Genomic DNA, 18,735 nt, shown 5'->3' with positions numbered 1-18,735 from the left:
ACGGAGGCAATTTGATACAGAAGTAAAACTTATTGCTGGACTAGTTGGTTCATGATCGTACTGGACAAAGGATAAAGGAATATGAGGGGTTACGGCGGTGATGAAAAGACAGTAAATTGCATTTGTGAGCGCTTAGTTCCATTTTCCAAATTTCGCACCAATTCTGAATCTTGTTAAGGTCGTTTTGAAGGTATAATTTCACAGAGGTGTTATTAACTGTTTGATAAAGAACACAATCAATCGTAAACGCGCGTATATTAAAGGACACCCGAAAGGGTGAATTATTTAAGCATATTAAAAAGAGAAGGGGACCTAGTATGGAAACTTGAGGGACTCCAGATGTTACAGGAAGGGAGCTGGAATTATATTAATTTACGAAGATGGATTTAGTGCGGTTAGTTAGAATTTCGGTAATTCATATAACCACGTTAGTATCGAGGTTACTCTAAGGTAACGTGTGTAAGAGGCGTTTGTGAGGAACTTTATCGAAAGCGTTTTTAAAATAAAGATAGCCTCACTTTGCAGGTTAAGATCTAGGTTGGCATGCAGGTCATGTATAAAAAGTGCTAGTTGAGTATCACAAAAAATCCTTCCCAGAACCCGTGCTGTGCGGAATGAAAAGAATTGTTTGAATCCAGAAAGACCCATGATATGGGAGAATATGACGTGTTCCATGATCTTACGAGGCACACTTGTTTAAGAGGTTTAACGGAGAGACGAGAAGTAGGAGTAGGGTTTTTTCCCAATAATGATATAGCTGGAATACAGAGGAATTCTAAAGCTGGTTGGAATAATTTTGTTAGCGGTAAAAACTCATGGACAAAAAGAACGCGGTCCACAAATGACGCCTGCTTGGCAGCGTGTCCGGCATCGTGGCAGCTAAGGGTGGCAGGCATCGTAGTTAAGGTAATAAACGGCATACACAGGCCTACGCGTCTATATGTAGACATGATGACCAGGCAGACGAAAGCTTCTACTAAGATGTAGCATGGCAGTGGGGTAAGGAAAACCGCACTATACTAATGGGTGAATTGAATGCCAATACAGGGAAAATGCCGGCTGGAGAGCAGACAATGGGTGAATATGGCATTGGTTCTAAGAATATCAGAGGGGAGTTGCTAGTTCAGTTTGCCGAGCGGAATAAGATTAGAATTATTAATACTTTCTCCGGCAAAAGAAAGAATCTGAAGTGGACATGGAAAAGCGTTAACGGGGAGACTAAAATTGAGTTGTCTTCATACTATGTTCAAACCCCGGCATTATGAAGCATTTAGAGGTAGTTAGAAAGGTTCAATGCAGTTACCACAGGATTGTAAAGTCCCGCAATAATACAAATTTGAATAAGAAATGGAACAGATTAGTAAGGAAGAAGCCTATCCACGAATTAGCGGTGAGGAGGATGGCACAAGAATTCAGGATCTTGCTACAGACTGGATGTTCAGTTTTACCAAGGATGACGACCTTAGCCTAGAAGCAATGAACAATAATTTCGTAGGTATCATTACTGAGTGAGCGGTACAAGTAGGCGGTAGGCTAGTTAGAGAGAATGCCGGTAAAATATCTAGGTGGAGGAAATGTTTAATTTAAACGCCAAAATATAAACGCTTTCAACGCAACAGACAGCATAGACCTGCCAGCGGAAACAAGCGGAAAGTGGCGTACATAAACCCTCCTCGGCGTACTTTGCTAAAGCCGAGGACAAGTGTGTGGCTATGGCGTCGGTTAGCCTTCATTGTAAGGAATTTGACCTTTTAGAAAAGTCGTTAGTTAGGCCTTGACTTTGAATTGGCTTTGTATTTTCGTCTTCATCTTCTTCCCAATGTCTTGCATTCCACCGGTTGGGTTGTGCGCGAGCTTTTCGGAAGGAGTCTTCGCTGTTTTCTTCCGATCATAAACATTCAGTTGATAGTCCAGCCTTGTCCTGTCCCCTCTTTGATTCTGTGTCTCGTCTTTTGGCTGGTTAAGTATGAATACATTAACGACTTGCCTTCCACAGTAATGTCTACCATACGCCTTTTCGCGGACGATTGTGTAATATACCGCCATATAACTAACACCGACGACACTGCTGTCCTTCAAAATGATCTTACTAGCGTACACCAATGGTGCTCAGGGGGGCTAATGTCTCTAAACACTACAAAGAAAGCACTACTTTCTTTCCATCGCCGCCGAAATTATACTCCGCATTCTCATAAAATTAATGATTCTGCCGTTACTTCCGCTAACTCTTTTAAATACCTTGGTATTAACCTCACTAGCGATTTATCACGGACGTACCACGTCAACCACATAATAAATTCATCTAACCGAACAATTGGCTACCTTCGTCGTAATCTACGCATGGCTCCTTCTTCCTTAAAACTGTTAACTTACAAAACACTTGTGCGACCTAAACTTGAATACGCTAGTGCTATCTTTGATCCTCACCAAACTAACCTTTTCACAGCTCTTGAATCTGTACAGAACCGTGCTACTCGTTTTATCCTATCAAACTACTCAAGATATTCTGGCATATCTGCATTAAAGCTTCAACTTCAACTTCCTTCTCTCGCTTCCCGTCGCCAAATTTCACGCCTCTGCCTTTATCAAGTGAGAACTGCAGTGACGGCCCTGAAAATAAAGAATTATTTTAGTGCAAGAGAAGCAGCTTAGGATGCTTTTCACTTCGTGCCGCAAGTGTTTAGCATCTTGCACATATCATGTGCAGTGCAGAGGAACTCTTTTTTATGTGCAAACACTCTGCAAGTCAGGCCACATGCTTTCGTGGAAAAATCAAGACTGCATTCAGCAGCTCCCTGAGCTGAACATACGGCTTTCTTCAGCCATATTGTTTTCTGGGTGCAACCCCACAGTTACCCTCCGGATGCTTTCACTTATTGGAGTACAAGTTTTTGGAGAAAGGACATTTTTTAATATGCAACGTTCTCACCTTTGGCCTGCAATTCAGACAGTAAGTAAATTTCTTAAAAGTATTTTGAGTAATTCACCAGAAGTGCTTATTATTCGTGGAATTTTTAAGGTGTGGAAAAAGGAACAGCAAATGTTGCTTGCAAGTGTAGGACAGCAAAAGGTGAAACTTGCTGGGGACGGCAGGGCCGATTCACCTGGATTCAGTGCTAAGTTTGGCACCTACTCCTTCCTGGACCTTGAGAGCAACAGAATACTGCATTTCGAGCTTGTGTAGGTTTGTTTGAAGTTTGGCATGCTTTTATAGCATGCTGTATTTGTAACAATCAGGGCCAACAAATAGTCCTGTGCACTGAATTGTCACTTCACATTCATTCTGGTTTCAGAGGACATACCATTGCAATGTATTAACGTTAAGACTTTTTGTCACTTTTGGCAGTCTAATGAAGTAGGTGGAAGCTGCCGAATGGAACTGGAAGGCTTGAAACGTGGCCTCAAATTTCTCAGCGATAACCACACTGATGTACAGTCTATGGTGACTGATCGGCATACGCAAATCAAATGTTTTCTCCGCAAAGAGCACTCGGACATCATGCATGAATTCGATGTCTGGCATGTCGTTAAAAGTATTAACTAGTCTATACATTGCTCGTTCAAAATATTTTTGCTTACGGTATGTGTTCTTGCAGACAGTGTGTTTATTGCTACATTTTTTAAAATATTTCAGGTGTTAACAAAAAGCTGCATGCTCTGTCAAAGAGAAATGACTCCATAGAGCCCAAGGGATGGATAAAAGCTGTTGGAAACCACCTCTGCTGGTTAGCTGCCTCAAGCGAGAGCCACAAGGAACTTATTGTTCCGAAGGGGAAGTCACTGTTGAACCACATCAGAGGCATTCATAGCCATGAAGATGGACTGTTTCCATTCTGTCTCCATGGAGACATTGAACCAAGAGATTGGCTAAGTGCAGGCACACTGCCTTCTGATGGAAATATAAAATCCATCATTTCAAAATATATAAGCTTTAGAAAACAGTGGTATGCGAGTACATTGCAATAGGCCATCTAAGAAAGTTTAGGTAGCTTTTTGTGGTTCAAGCTCTATAATCACGTGAGCATTGCTTTCTGGCAAATTCCGTGTTTTCTGTGGTGTCTTTTTATGTCGCTGTAGGTCTAGTAGCATGTGCAGGTTGTGTTTTCTGATTTCCAAGCTAACCGGCTGAAAAACAGCCACATACCTGAGGTGACAGTCAGACTAATGATGGCAAGTAGTGTAATGCCAGCACGTACATTCTTAGCTTGGTGCTCAGAGAGATAATGTTACTCACTTAGCAGAATAACACCAAGTGCAGTGGCCAGTTTGCTTATCCACAAGTGTGGTTGGTGTATACATTTGGGCTTCTACACTTTTTTTTTCAGAGTCAAAGGCTTTCCAGAAGCTAAAGGAGGTAGTGACCTGCGAGGCCCTCCTGAGGGATTTGCCACAGCTGTCAACGAAATTCCAGACTTATGGCTTAGAAGCTTTCCATAGCATGCTTCTCTATTTCGCTCCCAAGTTTTGCCAGTATTCTTTTGAAGGAATGGTGGCAAGGTAACTAGATATTTATCTTTGCAGCTACATCTTGACCAGATATTTAAGCCAAACAAGCAGAGTACTTCAGAAAATTGCTTCTGCCAGGTTGTCGCAATGTAAATTGCAACAGTGTGCCCAAGTATTCATGACGAACAGATTTGTCATGGCAGCTTATGCAGGAATACAGCCATGGTCCAAAAATGGCTTAGCTAAAAGCCACTGCTTTTACTTTGCATGTTTTCTTCATCTCATGGCTACATAAAAGATTTTCACAATTGTAGTAGCCCTACATGTCAAAAATAATGGTTTCACGTAATTGTTCCAGGACTCGGCTGGCAGCCATGCACTATAATGAAAACATTGAGAGAAAGCAGGCATGCACACAGGATGGCACAGCTAGGTGGATTGTGAAATACCCCAAAGCCACAGGAGGTAATCCTGTTGCGTGTCCTGTAAAGGAGCAACCAACTCATGGTAAGCTTGTGTAGATCCCTTTATTTTAGCACACGAATATTACTTTTTCAAACCTTCACACAGGCTATGTGACAACACTGCTGGATGTGGCCATGATGGAGGCACGGACTGTGCTACGGACGAGAAAAGCCACCAAAGTGAATCCACCACCCCTCAGCAGCCACTTTCCTAAAATATCAAAGGAACAACTTGTCAAAATGCGAAGGACAAGATTCAACACGTAAAAAAATGTTTACAGTCTTGTTGCAGAGGGTGGTGAGAGTTCCAAAAATGTCAAGTGCTTGCTGCACTGCTCCTGACAAAAGCCATCGGGGAATCCTGACAGATGACAGGACCAACTAGCTTAGTGACAGCTTGACAACACCTGTGTCAACAATTGTGTAGATATATGTGTGTTAGGAATGATCATTTTTATATTTACATGCATAGCCACTAAACAAAATGACATGGAATAAAAGATATCCAATATGTGCTCCAAATTCACAAGTTTACTTATACTGTGTCAAACACAAACATTTACTGCACGTATCAAAGTTGTGAAGGCGATTGGTAAAATATGGAGTGCATGCAGTGAATATGTTTTTTTTTTACTAATGCACATGTAAATACTCACTTCAAAGCTGCTTGAAAAATGTTTGAATCCTGTGTACACTCCATTTTCAGACGGATATTTCTTGCGGATAGCATACAGCACACAACTTGGCAAACTGCGCCTATTGTGCTTTCCCATTTTTCTCCATGTGAGCCACACAAACTGCCGATATGCAGCATATCTCAACTGCCTGTGGAAGTGAAAGTAAATTGAATTATTATACTTGTCTCTTTCTGCTACAGGTATATCAGCTTTCTCACCTATTTGTGGAGTCTTTGTCACCTTTTCCTGATAAAGCTGTACATTGCTGTGCCAGTGCCACCTCAAGAACATTCTTGTTCAGACAAACATCTTTAAATTTCTTTGACCTTGTGAAGCATATTGGAAGCTTCTGCTTTTTAACGATTTCTTTAACCTCTTGACAGCAGCAGCAGTCTTCCTCAGTCTCCATAGGTATGCAGTTAGTGCAGGAACACCTGTTAAACATGAAGCGTGTTTACAATCGCATCACTGAGCTCCCAGCATTGGCGATCTTGAGCAAATGGAAACAACTAGTAACATATTGCTGAACGCCGCGCAGCTTGATACATTATATAAGCGTGCAGCACGTGTGCCACAGTGAGCCTTGCGATTCGCCCAGCGTGGTTGCTGTACTTGGCGACTGAACGAGTGAGAGGATGATTTGTGCTAGGTCTAAGCAAAGCTCGAAAAGGACAAGACAACGAAATGAAACGGGGTGGCCGTGGTCAGAGGAATAGTGCTGTGCTTGGAAGATCTTGTGGAATTAACTCTCCCAAACCGGCATTTTGACTTACTGTTTGTTTTTCCATGTTAGCATGCTGAAAAGAAGGTGCATGTTTATTGTCGCCGCAGTCCACGTTTCGTCGAAAAGCGCCGCGAACACTCACTCCGCGCGTGTGTTAAGAAACGAGCCTGCGTGTACCAGGCATAACGCGGTGCAAGCGTAAAGTTTGCATGCAACAAGAGATTGGGAAATTGCAGCGTGTTTAAACAGTCTGTGTGGATTACCGGCAGATTTGCGGCAGCACCAACAGCGGCAGTACACAAAAGCCGACTGTTGCCTCTCCGCGTACGTTCTGTCGAAAGGCACGCGGCAACATAATACTGAATTTGTTTACCTGCTGCGAGCTCATTCGATAAGTAAATGTAGCCTTACAAAAAACATATACTTACCAAAGAACATTTCCAACACGAGCAGATGCTGACGCTTCTCCATCGTTCGCGTCGACAGCACTGCTTGGGCCAGCAGAATTTGCTTCTCGGAGAGGTCGGCTTTTCGCAACAGGCTCGTACATGTGGGGGGTAACGCCAAACTCATCAGGGAAACGCAAGCGTTCTAGGTTTTCCATCGTCGTTCGAGCAAAACAGCATTGCCAAACTACAATACACTGCGGCCGTGCACTGTTTAGTGCGTAGCGGCAGCTGTCGGTCCGGACAAACGCCATTAATGACGTCACGAGGCGCCCGGCCAATCACAGGCGCTAACGAGGCGCGCGAGCTGCCTCGGACCTCCTCCTTCACTTTTAGTCAAAAACAATAGTTTTGGGCTTCCTTTCGTTCAATTTCGAGGGGATATTCGAATTTGGAGGGTGCACAACCACACAGTGCAGCTCTTAATTAAATTTTTTTTAAACCTTTCAGCTTCCCTTTAACAATATATTTGCGACATTGCGTGCACAGCGCGTAAATATAATGCATTGACGAAGGCCAGTGATGTAGCTTGGGAATATGTAATTATTATTATTGTAGCTATGCCACACTGTCGTGGAGTTTAACTGCTTGCATATGGTGTATATGCCCTGTGCATCGCGGAGGTCTGTCGGCGGCGTCACAAAACGCAGGCGCGGCTCCCCGGCGGCCTTTCCTCTTGCGTTTCGATGTGGTCGAAGGTTTTGGCGCACGAAAATTGCGATCGTTCAATTTATACGCTTCAACTTGAGTCTGGGTCATGTCTAGAAACAACTATTGTGTAGCAGTAGATTGTCTGCGGGCGAAGAAAGACGTTCTACTTACGCCTCGTTAATTTGTAATTATTTAATACACAGCTATTAAATTTTCTATGAAGTGTTAATTTTCTGATTACGTGTACCCCGTCAAGCAGAATCAGTTCGTTTTAACTGCCTTTTTTTTATGCGAAAGACAGTTGCACGCTTTTTGCCACAACAAAGAACGCATCATGCGCACAGCAATATGTTTTTAAGCGAATGCAGCTCGGATCGGATCGTGGCTCACACATGGCTTTGGATCGTTTCTGAGCTCGTTATGTACATGCCTACGTGTTTAACTGTACGCAAGCTGGGAAGCGTTGCTACTGTATGCACGCTACTCGTTCGAGTTTTCACACAGGTACCGCAATATCTCGCCTAGCCGCGGAATATTATTCGCTTCGTGTGTTTGCAGAATGACATGCTGCAGCTTTTTTAATTGCTTAAATATTTCGATCTCTAGCTGGCATGAAGTCAGCACATTCGGGCACGTTTAACAGCATTTTGAGTGTTTCTATTCTTACGAGGCAAATAGGTCATGATTGCGACATTTACTTAATGTCCCCTTGCTTTAGCGTCCCATTTGCAATTGGAAAGATATTGTTACGGAAAAGATCTACAGTCCGAAAGCTGTCGCACAACTAACGGTGATGGCAGCGCCGATTTCACAACCCTCAGCGTCCTCGTTTTCTGAGAGTCTGATGCACTTTTTCATCCTAAGCACGAGCAGCGCATACACCTAGATAACACAACCCCCCTCACCCCCCCCCCCCCCCCCCCCACGCGGTAAAACCACAGTCGCGGTGCAGTCTACGTTAGCGAAATAGAACGTGCATAATAGGGCTTCAGACGAGACACATGCACTATTTTGGAGATTGGCGCTGTGGACGGGGACTTCAGAAACACAGAGTAAACATCGTAGGTGACGTCGGTCTAGAGGCGCGAAGCGCGCGAAGCACGGTAAGGGCCTGTGTATGGGGGAACAGTTTTTCACACAAACCCACTCGACGGCACGGGAGCCACAGCAAGACGAGATATCTAGGCATGTAGTGGACATCACGCTGGCGACTGTCAACACTATATATACTTTTGGGGGTCTTGGGATGCAGAGTGCCTGGAACGAGCTATCCGATGGACATCATGAGCGCGGGCGAAGGAATCACTGGCGTAAGTACTGGTGGCATCTGCCGCAGGTAGGGAGGAGTCGAAGGGCAGTAACGGGTGTCGGCCAAATAATAAATAAAACTGCGATTATCCAGCGGTAGAATGGACAGATGAATTGTAGGCGAATGTCACAAAGGCGAGATTAATGCCCCAATCTCGGTGGTCGTCAGACACATACGTGGCCAGCATATCTGTGAGGGTACGGTTTAGACATTCCGTGAGGCCGTTGGTCTGGGGGTGATAGGAGGTGGCGAATTTATAGCGGACGGAGCAGAAACGGAAAATTTCGGCAACTACTCGCGACAGAAAGCGGCGGCCACGACCAGTTATTTGTTCACGAGGGGCCCCATGATGAAGAATTACGTTTTCTGGAAGGAAGTCAGCGACGTCTGTGGCGCAGCTGGTCGGGGTGGCTCGGGTAAAAGCGGACCGAGTAGCGTAATCGGTGGCGATGGCGATCCATTTCTTCCCAGAAGCGGAAACTGGGAAGGGGCCAAGGAGGTCTACGCTCACACGAAAAGACGGGTCACCCGGTATGGGGATCAGCTGCAAGTGGCCTGAAGGCAAAATTGTGGGCTTCTTCCGACGCTGACAAAGTTCACATGCCTCAATGTACTGCTGGACAGAGCGGTAGAGCCCCGGCCACTGGAAACGTCGGCGCAGGCTGTCGTATGTGCGAGAGACACCAAAGTGGCCAGCCGCGGGAGCATAATGAAACTGTTCAAGGATGGTGGAACGCAGGTTTTGGGGAACGACGAGCAAACGGTCTGTGCCATCTGGTCGCATGTTACATCGGTATAGGATGTTCTCGTGGAGCAGAAATAAGACAAGAGATGGATTAGAGCGGTCGGAGGTAAGGCGGAGGATATTGAAATGTAGCGAAGGGTCTAAGTGCTGTTCGTCGACAATGTTAGAAACGGCCGAGACAGGCAGGACACATGCGTCATCGTCAGAGCCGGTAGGGCAGGGGGAGTCGACGTGATGATGTGACAAGCAGTTTGTATCTTGGTGAAGCAGGCCGGACTTGTAGACGACCGAAAAAGGTATATTCTTACAGTCGTAACGCCCAACGTCCCAAACGGCCAATAAGTCTTTGATAGAGGAAAGCCAGCACAAGGCATGGTGGCCGGTTATGACAGTAAAAGGGCGGTGTTACAAAAGAAAACGGGAAAAGGGCAGCCCATAAGAGTAGCTTGAATCACAGTGAAGGCTAAATTTGGCCCATTAACTACTAAATAGTTACGCAAAGTGTTTTCTTTTCATGTTTTTCATGCTTTCAAGATTTTGCGTGTCTTAATTATTTGCGCGCTTTCTTGATACAAGCTATACTGCTATGTTGTCTAGCTGCCATAACTGCTGCGTGAGCTTGAACTGAGTAATATTACCTGCGAGGCTCAGTATATTGTAAATCTACGGTAGTCGTCATCTTCAGCTAAGACCCGCTACTTTATATGTAAAGGAAACCTTAATCCCTCTAATTTCCTCTTATTGCAAATATTTCTTTTGGGTGTGTTTCTTCTCAGCCTAGTTTGTTATTTGCTAGTAGGATAATTTTACGCCCTAATGATATATGCTCTCCAATAATACCAATCCAAGATCTCTACATCCTGCGTCTTGACACAAAAGTGTTATTATGCCCGTTTCTGAAAATCACGTCTTAAATAACTGTGAGTTATTCTGCCAACATGACCAGCTAGATGTAGGGGCGCAGAATAGTGAAGTGGTTAATTTGTAGCTGCTGTTGAGGCTAGTTGCGCTAGCTGTATTTGTATTGTCACGTGCCTAGCGCCGCGCGACTGCCGTGCTTCCGTGCTTGGTGCCGACGACCACGAAGTGTTGGTAGGCTCTAGAGGCGCGCTGGTGCTGGACTCTGTGATCGAACTAGAAGCCGACCTTATTCTCGGGTGCTCGGCTACGTGTACCTTCACGGCTCCCTGTGGCTTGAGTCCTGACACTGGTGGCGGTGCCATCGATGATTCCTTCTCATGCGGACGACCCTACGCGGCCGCCTCTCGTGACCACTCCTGTTCATCGTACCAGCCGATGGCTCCGAGGCTTGCCCCCCGAGGCCTTCCCTCTTGACGATGAGACCCTAGCTGTGGCAACCACACCGCCCGCCCGTACTATGACTGTCCGTTCCACCCCTTCGTCCTGTCTTATTCTTCAGACCCCACGTACCCCTAAGCCATTTCCCGGTTAGCAGTTCGAAGACGCCGATGAGTAGCTAGCACACTACGAAAGAGTCGCGACATGTAATGGCTGGGACGACGCTGCGAAAATGCGGAACGTCTACTTCAGCCTTGAAGACGCTGCTCGGACATGGTTCGAGAACCGCGAGGCCACATTCTTCAGGGCCGGCCTTCCGAAGGCAGCTCCTCGGTACCCAGAAATGTGGCGCAACAAACACAAACACACGTACGCCAATAGTGACCGCCGAGAGAACGCCGAGCGTGCCCTGACCTCTCGAGATCAGCGTCCGAACGAAGGGGTCGCAATGAACGTTGAAGACGTCATGCGTCTCTGCCATCGCGCCGACCCATCCATGAGTGAGGAGAAGGTGCGGCAACTGATGCACGGAGTTAAAGCCCAGCTTTTTTCCGGCCTCCTGCGAAACACGCCCACCACCGTCGCGGCGTTTCTGGCCGAAGCTGTGATTATGGAGAAACTGCTACAGCCGCGCTGCAGCCAGTACGCTCGGCCACTGAATTCCATCTCCACACTTCCGCCGTCTGACCGAACCGACTACAATCCCGGGGCAGATCTGAGCTCCCTTCGCGACCTAATTGGCACCGCGGTTCGCGAGGAGCTCCAGCAACTTCACGGGTCATTTACTCTTGGCGCGGCGTCCCTGGCCAGCGTCATCCGTGAGGAGGTCCAGATTGCACTCACGCCACCGATAAGTACAGTCGTTCCACCACCACCCCCGGGCCTCACCCAGCGGATGACTTATGCTGATGTCACACGCCGCCCAGTCCTGCTACCTACCCCTTCGCCTTACACGCCACCTGAGGTCGCTGTGCACGCTGCGGAACCGCTGCCCTTTGGGCAGATCGGCGCCAGGTGCCCCGGAAGACTGATCTCTGGCGCACTCCAGATAACCGCCCTCTGTACTGCCACTGTGGCGAGGCAGGTCACCTCTACTGGTGGTGCCCCTATCACCAGGTGCGCCTTAGAGGATTTTCCGCCGACAGCCCTCGTCCACAGCCTGGTCAGCGGCCTCAGGACATCGCTGAGTACGTCACCCGCCAACGTAGTCTGCCGCATTCTCCTCGTCGCGAGTCGCACTCGCCTTCGCCTCGTCGCTCTTCGCCCTCTGGGCCACGGTATACCGCTGGACGCCATGGTTCCTCGAGCCCTCATCGGGAAAACTAGCTCCGGCGACCTTTGTGGGCGAGACCGCCGCACACTGATTCGCTGCAAGCTTCCACCGCCGCACCGCTCGATTCGCCCCGACGTCGAACGCCAAATTCCTGTCCAGTTTTTGCCGCACAGACCAGATCGCCCCGACGTCGTCCGCATTGCCGACCAGTTATCACCACCGTGTCGCTTCAATCGCGCCGACGCAGACCACAAAACTGCCGCCCAGCTTCCGCCGCCGTACCGCTCGCTTCACTCCGACCTGCCGTCGACAATGAATCGTCTCGACGCCGACCACCCAACTGCCGTCCAGCTTCCGCTGCCACACCGCTCACTTCACTCCGAACCGACGTCGACAGGCCCTGGTCTTGGCCTGGTCTCCCTGGACATCCCTGTTATAGTCGACACGAAGGAGGTCAGCGCTTTAGTTGATAAGTGAGCCGATTATTCTATCCTTAGCAGGCGGCTTACAAGGACACTGAAAAAAGTGATGACGCCATGGAACGGACCAGACATACGTACGGCCGGCGGATATGTGGTTGCACCACTGGGTATGTGTACAGCCCGGGTTACGGTGCGAGGCTGCACATTTGTCGCGACTTTTCTTGTTCTACGCGAATTCTCTCGTGATGTTATTCTTGGCATCGACTTCCGTCGGGAGCACGGTGCCACTATAGATCTCCCAAACGGCTTGGTAACGTTTTCCGTCAAACTGGCCACTGAAAAGCATGAGTACCGTGGGTCCCACTCCACGCTGCAAGTCGCCGATGATAGCCTCACAGTGCCACCACGCGCCAGCATCCTCGCCAGAGTTACCTGTGACGAGCCACATCGCGGCCTCCGGGTTGTTGAGCCTAATGTCTCCCTCTTACTCGCCTTGGGAGTTTCGTGGCAAGAGGTCTTTGTTTCCTTCGTGGAAGAGAGACGGAGGTGCTTGTCACAAATTTCTCCAATGAACATCGACATCTGTTCCGTGGCACTGTCATTGCTTACGTCGACCATCCGCAGGAAGTCGCCGAATGTTTTGCGTTCGAGGAAGCTACGCCTAGCTCGGAACCGGATGATGCCGTACACGCTATTAACATCAATTCTGGCCTTTCCTCCGCTGAAAAGAGGCAACTCCAGGATCTATTGCTGGAGTTTCATGTGTGCTTCACGTCTTCATCCATAGTGCAGCAAACGTCGGTCACTAAACACCGGATTATCACGCATGAAGGCACTCGACCCATCCATCAGCAGCCCTATCGTGTGTCTCCTCGGGATAGAGACGCTATCCAACAGCAAGTCAAGGAGATGCTCGCCGATGGCGTCATTCAACCTTCCAGCAGCCCATGGTCGTCTCCTGTAGTCCTCGTTAAAAAGAAAGACGGAGCACTTCGTTTCTGCGCTGGCTATCAGAAACTTAGCAGTATTACAAAGAAGGACGTCTATCCGCTGCCACGTATCGATGACTCGCTCGACCGACTTCACCGAGCCAAATACTTCTCCTCCATTGACCTCAGGAGTGGTAATTGGCAAATTGAAGTTGATGAGAGGGACCGTGAGAAAACTGCCTTCGTAACACCAAATGTGCTCTATAAATTCCGCTTCCTCCCATTCGGGCTCTGCTGTGCTCCTGCTATCTTTCAGCGGATGATGGACACTGTGCTCACAGGTCCTAAGTGGCAGACATGCCTTGTTTATCTCGACGACGTGATAATCTTTTCACCGACGTTCACGAAACACCTGCGCCGCCTGAGAACTGTTCTCGAAGCCGTCCGGTCTGCCAACCTTTCTCTCAAGCCTCAGAAGGGCCACTTCGGGTTCACCGAATTGAAGTTTCTTGGGCACATCGTGAGGGCTGATGGCATCCGAGCTGACTCTGAGAAACTTGCTGCCGTTGCTGCCTTTCCCGTCCCCGCCCACAAACAAGCAGTCCGGCGATTTTGGGGCTGTGCTCCTATTATCGTCGCTTTATCAAAAACTTTGCACAGATGGGCAGCCCTCTGACTCTCCTGACTTGAGATGACGCAACATTTTCCTGGGGCGCCGAGCAGCAGATGGCTTTCGGCGAGTTACGACGCCGGCTCCAGTCATCCCCGATCCTGGCACATTTCGACGATGATGCCGACACAGAGTTACACACGGATGCGAGCAACGTCGGCCTTGGTGCCGTTCTAGTTCAGCACCAAGACGGGGTCTAGAAAGTAATTGCTTACGCCAGCCGTGCACTTTCCCGTGCTGAGTACAATTATTCCACCACTGAAAAAGAATGTTTGGCCGTAGTAGGCGTCGCTGCCTAGTTCCGCCCGCACCTTTATGGCCAACCGTTTCGTGTCATCACTGACCATCACTTGTGTTGGCTGAAAAACTTAAAGGATCCTTGTGGCCGCTTAGCACGTTGGGCATTGCGCCTGCAGGAGTTTGATTTCGATATTATTTATAAGTCTGACGGGAAGGACACCGATGCTGAGAGCCTCTCCCGCGCGCCCGTCGGTCCTCCTTCGTCAGATGCCACCGACGACGATAGCTTCCTCGAAGCAGTCACTACGTGCGACCTCGTTTCCAAACAGCGTGCCGACGCCGAGCTGCGACTGATTATTGACCATCTTGAAGGTAGGCATCCTGCAATACCCCGCTATCTTGCTCGGGGGTTGACGTCGTATTGCCTCCGCAATGGGGTGCTTTATAAGAAGAATTCTACGTCGAGTGCCAAAACATACCAGCTAGTCATACCGGCTGATCTAAGGTACGAAATCCTCCTGACCTGCACGACGAACCAACAACTTCGGGTCATCTTGGCTTTACACGCACCCTAAACCGAGTCCGGCAGAACTATTACTGGCCACATCTTTCTCCGAGTGTTAAACGTTACGTACAGACTTGTCGACAATGCCAGCGGCGAAACAAACCCGCGCTCAAGCCATCTGGCATGTTACAATCTATCGATCCACCCCTCATACCCTTTGAGCAAGTGGGCATGGACCTTTTAGGCCCATATGCTTTATCCTCGAACGGACACAAGTGGATCGTAGTCGCCACAGACTACTTAACACGCTACGCTGAAATGAAGGCCCTTGCCCGAGGTACTGCTGGCGAAGTTGCTCGATTCTTTATGAACGAAATTGTGCTCAGACTCGGTGCACCGTCGACCATCATTACTGACCGAGGAAAGGCGTTTACAGCACGGCTACTGCGGCAAACCTTACCTCTCAGCCATACCGAACATCGCACAACAACAGTGTATCACCCTCAGACAAACGGCCTAACGGGACGACTCAACAAAACCTTGGCGGACATGATCTCAACGTTCATCGACGTTGAACATAAGTTGTGGGACGAGATCCTGCCGTATGTCACCTTCGCCTACAATGCGGCGCCGCAGGAAACCACGAAGTTTACGCCGTTCCGTCTCGTATATGGCAGGGAGGCCCGCACGATGTTGGACGCGATGCTGCCGTGCGGGGATGAAGTGGTCGAACCCTATGCCGCCCATTTCGCAGAACAGGCCGAGCAAGCCCGTCAGCTGGCCCACTTGCACATCAAGGAGCAGCATGCCACCGACGCTCGACACTATAACCTTCGGCACGGGGAAGTCCACTGCGAACCAGGGGACCATGTGTGGGTGTGGACCCCCGTGCGCCACAAAGGCTTGTTCGAGAAGCTGCTCCACCGGTATTTTGGACCCTATAAAGTCCTGCGCGGCCTAAACAGCGTTAATTATGAAGTTATTCCAGATGAAACTGTGACCGTCAGTGTTCGGCGTCAGCGGCATGAATTTGTGCATGTGGTGCGCTTAAAGCCGTACTTTTCGCGTGACTGAGCGCTTCCTGAAAGTGAAACCTCGAGTTATTGTACAGTTCACCTCACACCTAATTTTTTTTTCTCCTCTCACCTTGTCATTGGGACGATGTTTTTCTTTCACGGGGGGGAATAATGCCACGTGCCTAGCGCCGCGCGAATGCCGTGCTTGGTGCCGACGACGACGAAGTGTTGGTTGGCTCTAGAGGCGCGCTGGTGCTTGAATCTATGATCGGAACTCGAAGCCGACCTTATACTCGGGTCCTCAGCTACGTGTACCTTCACGGCTCCCTGAGGCTTGAGTCGTGACAGTATTGTAATAAATTTATTCTGCTGCCAACAAACCTCACATTTATCACGAATCCGATACTTAGTTTTGACTTTTGCGTTCAAGTATTGCAGAAAACCTCGTCCTTTAGCAATGTATAATCTTGATCGCTATTCTTAAATAAATAATATCCTATGATATTCCGTTTATTACCCACTATTGATCGCCTGAAAGTCTATAACATTTGCATCTTGCCTGTTATCACCTAAGGGGTTGAAACTTGGAGGCTAACGAAAAGGGTTTTACATGAAACTCCCTCCGAAGTTTGCTCCGCGGACGAAAGCGGCGGCTGGGGGTGTCAACGCCGAGCGAGGGGCGCGAACAGTAGCCGCGGCCGGTGGCTTCACATGAAAATTTTGTTGTCATGAGCTATTTCAGATATGTAATGTATCTGCTGCAGATCCACAATTGCATTCTTCTTGCTGATTAACGAGGCTGCTGCCGGCAGAGCCTCAGCTGGCTCCTCACCCGTAGAGCTATACATATCGCTACGCACCTCCGTTTTGGTGCGAATAGCTCTGCCACGCGTGAAATGAGACGCTCAAGCATTGCCAAGAGGGGTAACGTGCCTATTAATCTACAGCCCGTGACGCGCAGCTGCGCGCTGTAAGGGGAAGGCCGTGTTAGCAGACAGCGGGTACCACATACGCACTACGCTTAGGGTGCTCTCCCGATCTGACGACAGGTTTGACCGTCCCTCACTTTATCCTGGTGTAGGTTGAGCACTAGTCGGTATGGAAGTTTTTTTGAAGGTTTTATGCATGACTAGCATCTAGGCACCGAAGGCTCAGAAATGTTGCACAAGGTGCAGCGTGAAGAGGCTTTCTGGCGCTAGAGTACATTCATCTTCGCTCGCGATACTTTCACAACACGTAACAGTATCACTTGTTCAACTTTACGGAGCACTGTGCTTTTCGCGTTCATATTACTATTTTGCCATCAGATCATTACACTATTTGTATAGTGAAAATGCTGCAACATACGACACCGTTAATTGCTCACGGACAGATCATGAACACCTTAGGTTAAAGCATTGTACCGCTGTCGTTACTGTAATAAGGTAAATTATTTTTCCCAACTTTGCTGCCGCTCGAATCTGTGATGTAGATATGCATAATAAAAAAGTGAGCGTCTGACACAATTATTCAGATATCGTTACGTAGTAGTGAGAGTTGTGATGTCTCAAACTGTAAATGGCTAGCGAAAGTCTGATTAGCTGATCGCGTATGCACTCCTGTGCAACCAGCAAAAGTTTGTTTCAGCAGATCTGAACCATTCGAACGACGTAGAAAGCTACACGTACACATGCAAAACTCTTCGCGTAACTGCGTCTGTTTTCTTACCGTCGCATTTACTTGAGCTTTCGTGTAAACCATATGGAGATCACTCCTATATCAGGTCACTCGTCACACCGCAAAGCAACGGAGATTGCTGCCAGTTAATTAAACCCAGATTCAAGTTGAGCGTTTCATGCTGCAGACACTATGTCCGTTAACTAGGAATGCATCGTACCAATGATGTTTAATGTGACCAAATGTGTCTCAAGAGCACACACGTTAGGGGCGTCAAGCGTGAATCCGCCATCTCCGATTATGTCGCAGCTGGCGTGAGTCGGGGAAGGAAAAAGCGAAATCATTTTGTTGTTGCTTCGGGCGTCATAGCCGCAGCCCTTAAAATAAGCTAATGGCATCGTTGAGAGAAAGCAACGCATTGCAAAATCCCGCCATTCGCATACTTCGAAATGGGGCCTATTAAAATGCTAAGGAAACGCCACAGATGAACTCCAGAAAGCATCGCGACGGCAAGCCACTTGCCGTCCACAAAACTATGCCCCCAATTGACGCCAGCGCCGCTACGCGGCCGTGTTCGGCAGCGTACCAACCTGACTTATAGAGTGACGGAGAAGTTTCATGACCCTAAAGCTATAGTGAAGGATTTTGGTTCAACTTATATTGAGGACAATATAGGGAGCTCTGTAATGATAAATGGTGGGATTAACTTTGACATTACAACAGTGCAGAGTAGGCAAGAAGAATAATTCGAATAAATTACATTATAGCAGAGAAAAAGACGAATAATTGGGCATGGGCAGAATCTGCAGTGCGAAGAGATAACCGATGGTCGAAAAGAGTAACCAATTATATTCCAAGCGAAACAAAGCGTAGCTGTGTCGGCGGAAAGTTAGAGGGGCAGATTAGGTTAAGTTCGCAGATGTCGAGTGTATGGAGCTAGCAGAGAATAGGGTTATTTAGAGGAATATGGGATAAACCTTCGCTTTGCAGTTGGTATTGTTCGGCTGATGATGATGATGAGTAACCAAATAAGACTACTAAGTTAGGGATTTGCAAGTTATCTATTGGGAAAACCATCATGTCTCAAACTCTATACATATAGAAATCAAAACCCTGGAAAAATAGAACGTATTTCAATTTATTATCAGACGAGAGACGTCCACTCACCATAGTTAGAATCATGACATCATTCCAGCGAGGTGCGATGTCCGAATTCTATTGAAGTGGGCAAACAGTATTTTTGGGGAAAAAAAAAAGAAATTA

The 18,735-nt window shown here is 47.9% G+C and overlaps 1 protein-coding gene and 1 pseudogene across 1 annotated transcript; one reads left to right on the top strand and one right to left on the bottom strand.

Annotated features, from left to right (window-relative positions):
- The first annotated feature begins 2,653 nt into the window (after window positions 1-2,653).
- LOC146193771 (uncharacterized) lies at window positions 2,654-5,125 on the top strand (annotated as a pseudogene).
- Window positions 5,126-5,441: 316 nt separating this feature from the next.
- LOC146193770 (P2X purinoceptor 7-like) lies at window positions 5,442-6,915 on the bottom strand. Its single transcript, XM_084600600.1, has 4 exons — window positions 6,740-6,915; window positions 5,806-6,021; window positions 5,567-5,735; window positions 5,442-5,450 (listed from the first exon to the last, which is right to left on the bottom strand). Exons 1-4 carry the CDS (start codon window positions 6,913-6,915, stop codon window positions 5,442-5,444), a joined length of 570 nt encoding a protein of 189 aa, XP_084456726.1.
- Window positions 6,916-18,735: the final 11,820 nt, after the last annotated feature.

Source organism: Amblyomma maculatum, chromosome 4, assembly GCF_055883805.1.
Source record: "Amblyomma maculatum isolate TAMU_Amacu chromosome 4, ASM5588380v1, whole genome shotgun sequence".
Lineage (NCBI taxonomy): Eukaryota > Metazoa > Arthropoda > Arachnida > Ixodida > Ixodidae > Amblyomma > Amblyomma maculatum.
The sequence above is the reverse complement of the archived record's forward strand: the minus strand, read 5'-3'. Positions and strand labels throughout refer to the sequence as shown.